The sequence below is a fragment of the Myxocyprinus asiaticus genome, chromosome 15 (genome assembly GCF_019703515.2).
Source record: "Myxocyprinus asiaticus isolate MX2 ecotype Aquarium Trade chromosome 15, UBuf_Myxa_2, whole genome shotgun sequence".
Lineage (NCBI taxonomy): Eukaryota > Metazoa > Chordata > Actinopteri > Cypriniformes > Catostomidae > Myxocyprinus > Myxocyprinus asiaticus.
The window spans coordinates 30,593,583-30,605,947 of record NC_059358.1 but is presented as its reverse complement, the minus strand read 5'-3'; the positions used below and the strand labels follow the sequence as shown (position 1 = coordinate 30,605,947).

General features: G+C 40.4%; 1 protein-coding gene across 6 annotated transcripts in view; it reads left to right on the top strand.

Annotated features, from left to right (window-relative positions):
• LOC127453050 (kinesin-like protein KIFC3) overlaps positions 1 to 12,365 on the top strand; it is a 44,311-nt gene that overhangs the window by 27,605 nt on the left and 4,341 nt on the right. For all 6 annotated transcript variants that reach the window (XM_051719057.1, XM_051719056.1, XM_051719053.1 and 3 more), the window contains 14 exons: positions 1,463 to 1,635; positions 2,029 to 2,094; positions 2,242 to 2,379; positions 2,879 to 3,076; positions 3,155 to 3,328; positions 3,476 to 3,623; positions 7,085 to 7,215; positions 8,545 to 8,656; positions 8,742 to 8,923; positions 9,080 to 9,184; positions 9,343 to 9,473; positions 9,646 to 9,766; positions 9,851 to 9,980; positions 11,110 to 11,339. In XM_051719057.1, the coding sequence (XP_051575017.1) occupies positions 1,463 to 1,635; positions 2,029 to 2,094; positions 2,242 to 2,379; positions 2,879 to 3,076; positions 3,155 to 3,328; positions 3,476 to 3,623; positions 7,085 to 7,215; positions 8,545 to 8,656; positions 8,742 to 8,923; positions 9,080 to 9,184; positions 9,343 to 9,473; positions 9,646 to 9,766; positions 9,851 to 9,980; positions 11,110 to 11,339 (2,039 nt within the window). The remainder of the gene's footprint in view (positions 1 to 1,462; positions 1,636 to 2,028; positions 2,095 to 2,241; positions 2,380 to 2,878; positions 3,077 to 3,154; positions 3,329 to 3,475; positions 3,624 to 7,084; positions 7,216 to 8,544; positions 8,657 to 8,741; positions 8,924 to 9,079; positions 9,185 to 9,342; positions 9,474 to 9,645; positions 9,767 to 9,850; positions 9,981 to 11,109; positions 11,340 to 12,365) is intronic.

Sequence of the window (12,365 nt, the reverse complement as noted above, 5' to 3'; positions counted from 1 at the left end):
TACCCCTAGCTTTCTGACTGTTTTGGAAGGTGTTATTGTAGATGAACCTAGCTGAACAGTAATGTTGTGCTCCACAGCTGGGTTGGCTGGAAGGACGAGGAGCTCAGTCTTCACTAGGTTGAGTTGCAGGTGGTGTTCCTTCATCCAGGCCGAGATGTTTGTGAAACAGGCCGAAGATTTGGTGCATAACGTGGGACTTTTAAGTATAAACAAGCCCGAAACACACCGGAGACTCTTATTTTGGCAACTATTGACATTAATTTTTGCCAATAACAGATAGTTCCAAAAAGCAACTATCGGCACCGAATAATCGGTTAAACCGAAATATTGGTCTACCTCTACTTCTAGGGTTGCCACCCGTCCCATAAAATACAGGATTGTCCTGAAAAGTCGCATCCCTTATCGAATCAATAGGGGACGCGATTTGTCCTGTATTTTAAGCTGGTCAGATAGCGTCATGGCAAAATCATTCAAAATCGTTAATTTAACCTTGATATTCATTGTAAATGTTGCCTAATGTGGGTAAGGGACCATCTAAAAGTCCACACATTGTGTTAAAACATCCTAATATTGTTGCGGATGTGATAAGGGACCGTCTGAAATGTCCACACAAGTGACAACTTAGCCACGATAGCAACAAACCAAGGGTCAACAAATCCAAAGTCCATTTAAGGCAAGTCAGGTTGCTCGGTGGCCATGTTTGTAATGTCTCTGGGCATCTATTTTCTAACTACAACTCCTATCTACTTGAAAGGGAAAAGACAGAAATCTCCAAAAGGTTGGCCAAGATTACTATCAAATAACATATCTCAAATCACCAAAAAATGGCATCATAAATTGTACTGCTTTAGCTCAAATCACGAAAAAAAACTCTATTTTTCAGGCTGGTCCAGCTAATGCACATGAGTGTTCTCGATGAAAACTGACAGTGATGTCTAGATCAAAAAGGTGATTGGCTGTTGTAACTGTGAGACTTCTATTCCTAGAGCCACCTTATTCAGCATTACGATTTCTCCCATTCATAAGAATGCCAATGTCCCATCTCATTCCACACTGTCTCTGAAAAATCTGGGAAACAGAAGATAGAAGTCTCCATTTGCTCTCCATTTAATTGTATTGGTGTCTAGGAGAAACTATTGAAATATTAGATATCTAATTTGTAATTTTACAAGGGCTGTTAATCAGGGTAAAGCACTTATGGAAGATGGACGCAGAAATCATTCTAAATCACAAATCATAATTTAGTTGTTGCCATCTAGTAATGATGCACTGAGTAAGAATGTTTTTAGCATTAGGTTCTAAAATCAAATCTTTATCTGAGTTTGTCATTTTGTGTTGTACTGTTTTTGAAGCTGAGATGGATGACAAAAGCTACTTATGAAATTCCACACTAAATAATTGCACTAATGTGTGTGTTTGTGTGTGTGTGTGTGTGTGTGTGTGTGTGTGTGTGTGTTTGTAGGTGAGTGCATGCTTGCTTCAGCCTCTCCTGCAGGGCTGCATAAGTTGGTGCAGTCTCTATGCGGGCTGCAGGGAGAGAGGAGTCAGCTGAGAGGAGAACTTCGATCGCTTCATTCCCAGCTTGAACAGAGAGAAAGGGACCGGCACACTAAAGTACAGGCCTTTCAGCAGCAGGTGCTGAGCATTATGCTTACTCTATTTCTATTCCTTCAATCACTGCTTCCATTCATTCATCCGCTCACCTAACTCTCTTCATTTATTCATGCAATCAGCTGTCCATTGGCAATCAGTTCTTGCATTAGTAGGTCTCCACATATTCTCTCTTCACCTCACCAGTGATCCTGGGTTTGATCCTGGGTTTCCAAAAACAAGTATTAAAATCCACATCCTGCCACCCTGTCACACTGATTTACCTCTGTTTTACCTTTATCCATAATATATCAGTCTCCACATTTAATTTCATCCATTAATCTGCCGTTCCATCTATTCGTTCAATTTCATCCATCTCCTGTTCTCTCATATCTTTCCAGGCTTGCTTGGCTAACAAAATTGTTTTTTTTCCTACAGATTGAGGAGCTGAAGAGCTGTATTGAGGAAAGAGAAGAGGAGCTGTCCAAGCTCAGAATTGAATCTGTAAGCTTTTAAAAAATGCACCACATTTGAAATTGGGTGCATTCTGATGCATTAAAACCAGGCCAGAAAGGTTTTTAGATCTGGGTTGTTCTATTTGATACTTTTTTCAGGTCAGCCTTGACTTTTGTGGCGTTCTTTTTTCACCAGGGAGCTACAGACTCAGAAAAACGAGTGCTCTGCTTATCAGCGGAGAATGAGAGTTTGAAACACAGCCTTACAGTGACACAGGGTCTTCTACAACAGCTTTCAGTCATCCCATCCCAGTCCAGTTCTGTCCTCATTAAGGTGAGACTAAAAAGAAAGCGGTTGCCCTTTAATGTTTCTATGACATCTAACTACAAACGGTGGGTTCCAACAGTTTCAGACCACTAGTGAAAATGCTTCTATTTTCCATTGTTCTAATTTAATTAAAAAAGAAAATATTTTTTAGTAATTATATTATCAGCATGTAAAATTAGATGAAAATTCAGAATTTCTTAGTATTAGGTATGTCCCCCAAATGACACAAATTTGCTTACATTTAATTGGTGACCTAGAAATAGTGCATAATCTTAAATATTTCTAATATATAAGATTAGATAAGAATATTTTGTATATATCCTAAAACTTTCTATTTTACATGTTTAAATGCAAGAAGTCCCAGATTTTCAATGTGGTCTCAGACTTTTGGACTGTTTGCTTGTGATGTCTTAATCCCTGCTTATAGTAATTTGATCTATTCCTTTGCAACATTTTAATTTTGCCTCTCCACTGTGTCCCACACACATTGTGCTTATCCCTGAAGGAAAATGAGAACCTGCGTAGTCGTGTTTTGCAGCTGGAGAGCTCTCTTCAGCAGCGTGTAGAGCAGCTGTCCCGTTTGGAGTACCAGCAGGAGCAGAGTGAATGGAGGAGGGCAGAAGAGCAGAGGAGACGAGAGGACAGCGTGAGAGAGCTGCAGCTAGAACTGGACAAAGAACGCAACAAGGCCCCTGTGGTTAAAGTAAGAGAATAAATACAGCACAGGAGACATTTTGATCGGCACAAAGGAGCCATCAACCTTCTCATTTCTTCATTGTAGTATGTCACTCAAACTGTGGAGGTAGAGTCACCTTCTACTATACAACAACTAGCTGAAGCCAGGCAACAGAATGAACAGCTATCTGAGAAGCTAACCAATCAGAGAGACAGATGCCGACAGCTGGAGGAGAACATCAGACACTCAGATGAAGTCAGCTGCAATTTGCAACACAAGGTTACTAGGTTTTATCCTTTTTTGTATGACTGTAGCTTAAGAAGCCTAGATACGAAACTCATTAATAATACAGTACACTTCAGAAACACAAAACTAGAAAACCTCAGCACTTCTAAAAAGTAATAGCTCCCTATAATGGCTCCGCAGATTGCTGCATATGAGAGAGAGATCGGGACCCTGAGGGAAGAGCTCCTGAAGGAGATTGGGCATCTTGAGGAAAAGAAAGAGGCGGCTGTAAAAGCGGCAGCAAACTGCTCTGAGGAACATCTCCAGAGCTTGCAGGAGCAGTTCACAAGTGAGTTTAAACATACTAAAAATAAACTCAGCAAAAAATAAACTCCTCTCACTTTCAACTGCTTTTATTTTCAGCAAACTTAACGTGTAAATATTTGTATGAACATAAAAAGATTCAACAACTAAGACATAAACTGAATAAGTTTCACAGACATGTGACTAACAAATGGAATAATGTGTCCCTGAACAAAGGGGGGGGTCAAAATCAAAAGTAACAGTCAGTATCTGGTGTGGCCACCAGTTGTATTAAGTACTGCAGTGCATCTCCTCCTCATGGACTGCACCAGATTTGCCAGTTCTTGCTGTGAGATGTTACCCCACTCTTCCACAAAGGCACTTGCAAGTTCCCGGACATTTCTGGGAGGAATGGCCCTAGCCCTCACCCTCCGATCCAACAGGTCCCAGATGTGCTCAATGGGATTGAGATCCGGGCTCTTCGCTGGCCATTGTTATGCTCCTGTTCTACCCGCTCCGTACGGGACTCAAACCGGCATCTCTGGCATGGGAGGCGGGTGCGCTAACAAGGAGGCTAAAGGCTACAGCTTCTAACGTCAGTTGCTAGTGCACCTCTTGAGGTCAGGAGAGTGAGGTTTATTCATATTGCACAGCTATCTATCAGCTGGCCACCATTATACTCACCCCCTAAACCTCACTCCCATCCAGGTCACGGCACCATTATTACACTCCTGTACTACCCACTCCGTACGGGACTCGAACCGGCATGGGAGGCAGGTGCATTAACTGTGACACACCGCCCCAGACCATGACGGACCCTCCACCTCCAAATCAATCCCGCTCCAGAGTACAGGCCTCAGTGTAACACTCATTCCTTCAATGATAAATGCGAGTCCGACCATCACCCCTGGTGAGACAAAACCGCGACTCGTCAGTGAAGAGCACTTTTTGCCATTACTGTCTGGTCCAGCGAAGGTGGGTTTGTGCCCATAGGTGACGTTGTTGCCGGTGATTTCTGGTAAGGACCTGCCTTACAACAGGCCTACAAGCCCTCAGTCCAGCCTCTCTCAGCCTATTGCGGACAGTCTGAGCACTGATGGAGGGATTGTGCGCTCCTGGTGTATCTCGGGCAGTTGTTGTTGCCATCCTGTAGCTGTTCCGCAGGTGTGATATTCGAATGTACCGATCCTGTGCAGGTGTTGTTACACATGGTCTGCCACTGCGAGGACGATCAGCTGTCCTTCCTGTCTCCCTGTAGTGCTGTCTTAGGCGTCTCACAGTACGGACATTGCAATTTATTGTCCTGGCCACATCTGCAGTCCTCATGCCTCCATGCAGCATGCCTAAGGCACGTTCATGCAAATGAGCAGGGACCCTGGGCATCTTTCTTTTGGTGTTTTTCAGAGTCAGTAGAAAGGTCTCTTTAGTGTGCTAAGTTTTTATAACTGTGACCTTAATTGCCTTCCGTCTGTAAGCTGTTAGTGTCTTAACGACCATTCCACAGGTGCATGTTCATTAATTGTTTATGGTTCATTGAACAAGCATGGAATGATCTGTAAAGTTAGAGTTTAGATGGTTTATGTTTGTTCCTCAACATGGTGTTGGTGAGTTCATGTAAAAATCTGGTCCTTAAGATCATTTAAAGCCCTGTCCCATATAATGCACTGGATGTACTCTTGTAGCCTTTGCTTGAGCAAGCCAGTGAAATCCACAAAATTGTAAGGTGTACAAATTGTCATTTTATTTACATTTACATTTACATTTATCATTTGGCAGGTGCTTTTATCCAAAGCAACTTACAAAAAAGGAAGAAAACAACATAAGCAATTCATCTTAAGGAGACAGTATTACGAAAAGTGCTGCATTACAAAGTTTCAATCGCATCATAAAAATACTATCCAAGATAGAGATTAGAGTGCAAAAAAAAAATATGTTTTTTTCATTTTTTTCATTTTTTTATTATGAGTGTATGGTCAAGTGCTCATGGAAAAGATGTGTTTTTAGCTGCTTTTTGAAGACAGAGAGGGAATCTGCTTCAACCGTGTGCAGAAACCAGCAGGCAGTGTAGAGAGACAAGGAGAGGTGTAACATGCACTCTCTTGGGTTCGTTGAAGACCAGACATGCTTCAGCGGCCTGAACGCACATGCAGAAAGGCCGGCTAAAAGAGCATTACAGTTGTCCAGTCTAGATATGACAAGCGATTGAACAAGGAGTGAAGTGGCATGTTCAGAGAGGAAGGGTTTTATTTTCCTAATATTGAAGAGTGCAAATCTACATGATCGGTCTTTTTTTGAAATGTGGTTGGCAAAATTGAGTTGGTTGTCGATGGTTACCCCTAGCTTTCTGACTGTTTTGGAAGGTGTTATTGTAGATGAACCTAGCTGAACAGTAATGTTGTGCTCCACAGCTGGGTTGGCTGGAAGGATGAGGAGCTCAGTCTTCGCTAGGTTGAGTTGCAGGTGGTGTTCCTTCATCCAGGCCGAGATGTCTGCCAAACAGGCCGAGATTTGAGCAGTCACCATTGAGTCATTGGGCTGGAAAGACAAGTAGAGCTGTGTGTCATCACCATAGCAGTGGTAAGAGGATCCATGTCCTTGAGTGATGGGTCCCAATGATTTTGTGTATATAGAGAAGTGGGCCAAGCACTGAGCCCTGTGGTACCCCAGTAAATAGCTGAAGTGACACCTCACCTCTCCAGGCTACCTTGAAAGACCTACCTCAGCGATAGGACTTGAACCAGCCAAGCGCAGTTCCTGTGATGCCCAGAGTAGAGTGGGTGGACAGGAGGATCTGATGGTTGACTGTTGACTGTGTCGAAGGCTGCAGATATGTCCAGCAAAATTAGGACAGATCTATGTGTTTGCTTGCTCTGTTTGTGCCTGTAATATGCCCTTTTGCTCAGCCCACACTAGTGCAGATTTCACAACAGACTCGAAAAAGACAAAAAATGTGGCATTATGTAACCAGAGTGTGGACTTGAAGAGGGCTGAGGTCAGCAGTTGGGACAAGGCCATAGATATTGCCGGTACCAGAACATGGTCTTAAAGAAATATTCTGTATTCAATACAAGTTAAGCATTTGTGGCATAATGTTGATTACCATAAAAATTTATTTTGACTTGTCCCTCCTTTTCTTTAAGAAAAGCAAAAATAATGGTTAGGCACTTACAATGAAAGTGAACAAGACCAATCTGTAAACATTAAAATTCTTGCTGTTTTAACAGTATAGCAACAAGAAGTAAACAATGTGTGTTAACGTGATTTTAATGTATGATAAAATCACTTAATAGCTTTGTCTATGTAAAGTTGTTTCCAATTTTATGTTGTTGCCATGCCGACATAACACATAACACATAATAAGAAAAGGAGGGACGAATCAAAATAATTTTTTGCATTAATCATCATTATGCCACAAATGCTGTTGATTGACTTTAAATTTGCATCTTAAATGAGGACATGCTATACATACAGTTTGGCTGAATGCATGTTTGTTTGTGTAAATTCTAGCCCTACAGAGGCGTCTAAGTGCACTCCCTCCCAGCTTACGCTCCATGAAAACCGACTACACCAGCCTTCGCAGTCAGGTCCGCAACTTCTCTGACTTCTATGGAACAGCTATCAAAGATGCCAAAAAACAGGTAAGTAAACATTTACTACTATGCGAATGACACAAATAATCCTGCACTAAATTGACAGTTACTAAGATCTTAAGCTAAAAATAATTAATATAATTTTAAATTGGTTTCTAAAAAGACATTATGGGCCCTATTTAAGAGCGCTAGCGCTAAGCGCAATAGTCAATGGGCATGGCCATGAAGTTTTGGTATATTTGTGCAAGCATGCACTAAATCTATGTGCAAGTGGGTTTGGCGAAATCATACATTCGTGCTAATGGGCTGGGTCAAGTGCAATTAAATTCAGAGGTATTTCTCCGGGTATTGCAGCATTGGACTCCTATTATATATTCCATTCCCTGTCAAGTACCAGCAATATATACAAAGACAGCACATTTATAAGAAGTTGGTAGTGTAAATGGACTGTAGGCAATTAATTAGAAGAATAAAAAATATGGACTTAATCCTTTTATAGGCTTAGAAAAAGGTTTTCTCATTAGGATTTGGATGTATGCTCCATTAAATGATAGGGAATGTGAATATTATTAATCATTATCATCTACTGACACAAATCAATTCTAGTATTAACAGTGGTTGTGTCAGCACACTACACCGGTCGATTTTGAACAATTAAATTCATTTATTGAAACAAATTATTTATACGAAAAATGTAAAATGAAAAATGTAAATTCAAATTACACTTCAAAGGTAACAAAAAATATAATCACAATAATGAAATGGTAAATAAAAAATCATATACCAGATCCAAACATTTTACCCTCTCCAACTTTTTCACAGGCACCTTTTGCAGTGACTTAAACAGGTGGAAAAATACAGATTAGGTCTTGAATACAACTGTAAATACGTATAAACATAATAATAAATATTGAAAAATAAACCACGACCTATAGATAGTTTAACACAAATCTCATACATTTTTGTTTCATAAGACAGCTATACAACTCTGATCGTCATGGAAATAATTTGATGTTCCACAATATTTTCAGAGTTTGGACATGAACTTTATTACTACCTGCTGGTGCAAATGCAGATGCAGGAACTGAATTTAGACTTTGCGCTGAAACAGACCTGCTTTTGAAACGTCTTAGCGCAATGACCTATTTCTCAGGAAAACAGCAAATTGCGCTTTGCGGCACTTCATTACCATATAATACACCTCCAGTTTGCGTGCATGCACCCACAAATAGTGCAAACACTCCCACACATGCCCACTTGTACTTTGTGCTGGCGCGAAAATTGGATAAGACGTAGTGAACAGTCGTTGCGTGTAACACACTTATGAAAATAAAGCCCATTATGACATGTCTATGACACAATGCTTAAATACTCTAGATTATGGCAGCTATCAATGAGATGTCAGAGGCCAACAAAGACCTTCTGGAAAAATACAGAAAAGAGGTAGCTCTCCGCAGGAAGTACCACGAGCAGCTGGTTGAACTGAAAGGCGAGTTAACTAGGCAGTATTTAAAAATTGTACCTTTTTTTCCATATGAATAATATAAAGAACAAAAGCTTTTTCATTTCATCAGGCAATATACGTGTGCTGTGCCGTGTAAAGCCAGTGCTGAAGGAAGATAAGCATGAGGAAGGCCAAGCAGCAGTTGTGACAACAGACCCCAATAACGAATCTGCACTCACAGTTTTAAGCAAGGGAAAGGCCAAAACCTTTGAGCTGGATAAAGTCTTTCACACTCAGGCCACTCAAGAAGAGGTAAGAAGATTAAAAGTCATATTGATTACCAAAACACAATGACTGGTTTTAAATAGTGCTTGCATAATTTAACTAAAAAGGATTTAACACATTATATTTTAGATGCCGTTAATCATTGCAAGTCATACAGTACAAATATACAGTTCTTCCTTTCAGGTGTTCCAGGAAATCGAGCCACTCATCACATCCTGTATAGATGGCTATCATGTCTGCATTTTTGCTTATGGCCAGACAGGATCTGGCAAAACCTATACTATGGAGGTGATGTATAGGGATTTTTAATTATTTGTTTGTAAAGGCTTTACAAGCATGTCATCAAAATACATGGTTCAGATTTCACCCTTTTGACCCAGATGATGCATATCTATAAATTATTCAATAAGTCTGTCAAGTCTCGCTAACCTTCTCTGTCTATTCAGGGTACTACTGAGAACCCTGGCATCAACCAACGAGCCCTGAAACACCTGTTCAATGAGATTGAGGAAAGAAAAGACATGTGGACTTACTCTGTCAGTGTCAGTTCAGTGGAAATTTACAACGAGGTCCTGAGGTATTGCAATCTGAAGTGATGTTCATAGACAGGCTTTGATGCTTTCAAATTAAACAACCTTGGAAGCATCTATGTAATGAAATTATATTTTTGCAAAAGCATTTATTGGTTCGCTGAATAACCAGATTTTCAACTGATATTTATCAACACAATTTTGGGGTGTTAACTTCAGAGATCTGCTCAGTAAGGATGGAGAGAAGCTTGACATCAAGATCAACCCTGATGGGACAGGTCAGCTACATGTGCCAGGACTCAAGGTCATGGAGGTCAAAAGCTTCCAGCATATCAAGAAAGTGAGTCCCACAGTGTCATCTGTCAAGAGACCCACTGAGTGAGCAAAAAAGCATTCTTTCTAATCTTGTGTTCTTTCTTTGTAGATTTTGGCCATAGCTCGAAAGAACAGGATTACGTTTGGAACGCAGATGAACCAGCATAGCTCTCGTTCACATGCCTTGCTCACTGTTACTGTGCTGGGCACAGACCTTGCCAGTGGAGCCAAAACCACCGGTTAGTCTTAGTCAGTATGTTTGCATGTGCAGTTATAATCGAGTTACAGTCTTCATCTGTCCGGCCAAGTAGACACCGATCAGCCACAGTATTTAAACCACCTGCCTAATATTGTGTAGGTCCCACTCGTGCTGCCAAAACAGCGCCAACCTGCATCTCAGAATGCTATTCTTCTCAACACAGTTTTGCAGAGCGGTTATCTGAGTTACTGTAGACTTTGTCAGTTCGAACCAGTCTGGCCATTCTCTGTTGACCTCTCTCATCAACAAGGCATTTCCATCCACAGAACTGCCACTCACTGGATGTTTTTTGTTTTTGCCACCATTTGGAGTAAATTCTAGAGATTGTTGTGTGTGAAAATCCCAGGAGATCAGCAGTTGCAGAAATGTTTTCTCCATTCGGATGGTTGAAGTGTAAATTAACTGAAGCTCCTGACCCATATCTGCATGATTTTATGGACTGAACTGCTGTTTTGAGATGCTGGTTGGCGCTGTTTTGGTGGCACAAGGGGGACCTACACAATATTAGGCAGGTGGTTTTAATGTAGTGGCTGATTGTGACATGATGATTGTAATAGAATATTTGAAGGAAGCCAAGGACGTCAGCTGAGGAAGTGACGTAGACGTTTTACAGTTGACCTTTTGCGTCATATAAGCACACAAAACCAGACAAAAGAAGCCAGCTGTTTAGCTTCTCAACAGCAAGACTAACACAACCAGCACAACACGGAAAACTTTACAGATCTGTTCATTTATTATGGCCTTGTATGCTTTTGGTACAAATTGGTAGTAAAAATTTACATAGACGTCGCACGCCACATATCTTTCGAAGCATGCGCACAACACTAAGGACAGTTGTGGTCTGATTAGTATAGATGCTGGACGAGGCTGGACTGGTACGATTTCAGTCGGACTAAAGTTTTTATACATTTTAAAAAGACAAATTATTGTTTTTGTCCAACTGAAATCAAAACTTTAAAGTGCATGGACACATCCTGAAATATTCAGGATATGCATCCTTCAATTGATCAACTTGTGCAAATGGTCTCAGCAGCTATGAAAGCCTTGCAATTCCCCCCAAAAGCCCCATCTGTCCTTAAATGACACTAATCTTGACCTCTCCTTTGTAGGCAAGCTGAATCTGGTGGATCTGGCTGGTTCTGAGAGAGTATGGAAGTCAGGTGCAGAGGGAGAGAGACTGAAGGAAGCCCAGAATATCAACCGCTCATTGCTAGCTCTGGGAGATGTGATCCAGGCACTGAAGGCCCACCAAACTCACATACCCTTCAGGAACTCACGACTAACTTACCTGCTGCAAGACTCACTGGGAAAAGGCAACAAAACCGCCATGGTTGTGCAGGTATGAGAATCTGCCAGGAATTATTCCTTCATGTGGTTTAGTGGCCAAAGCTCATGGCTGGTAACAAGTAGGTTGTTGCTTTGAGCTTTGGAAGGACTGAGCCAATGAGGTATCACCACTGAGCCCTTGGGCAAGGCACTTAACCCCAGGTTATTCCAAGGGAACTTCCCTGCAAGTCGCTTTGGATAAAAAAAAAAAGAATGGATAAAAATTAAGGAATGGATAGAAAATATGAATGTGATTAAGAAACGCTGAGAAATCAAATCTGTTTCTGGATGTCTAAAGTGCCAGACTTTTTATTATTAGCATAAGTGGTTTATATTGTTTCTCATTCTGGCCCCAATCGGACAGGAAGGTGCCATATACTGACCGAAGTGTAAATCTACAATAGTTTATTCTCTTTTACAATGTCAACGGGCAGGACAGTCTCAGTTTCATGAGATTATGAGAATTTTATTGATACCACAACAATACAACACAAAACTAAGTGGTAGCTCATTAAATAATCTCAGCAAAATGATAGAAAAACAATACTGAAGTGGAAAATGTTTGTAGACTAGACAATGTGAACAGGTCATAAACAGTGTTGTGTGTAAATTTATGACAAATTACTGTAATCTAATTATTTTTTGTCAAAAAGTAGTGTAACTACATTAGTAGTGTATCAGATTACATTTTATATTTGTGTAATCAGATTACAGTTACTGACTTTCAATTAAGTTAATTTTAAGTATATTACTTGGGTTACACATTTCTGAAATGTTTTTTATTTTCGAAAACATTTAAAACATGAATTATGTTCATATGTACATCCGTTTGTGTTTCTGTGACAGCTGAAGGGTAACTAACGAGTCATTGTAAGGTAGAAACATTTAATTTTGACTGTATGACTTGATTGTTACAATGAACAAAATATAGGCATTCTTTTGAATTCATTGAGCGGAAAAAAAACGTATGTAAAAAGTATTTTAGAAAGTAACTTAAAGGTTAAGTATTTAGTAATGTGATTACTTTTTCCATGAAGTA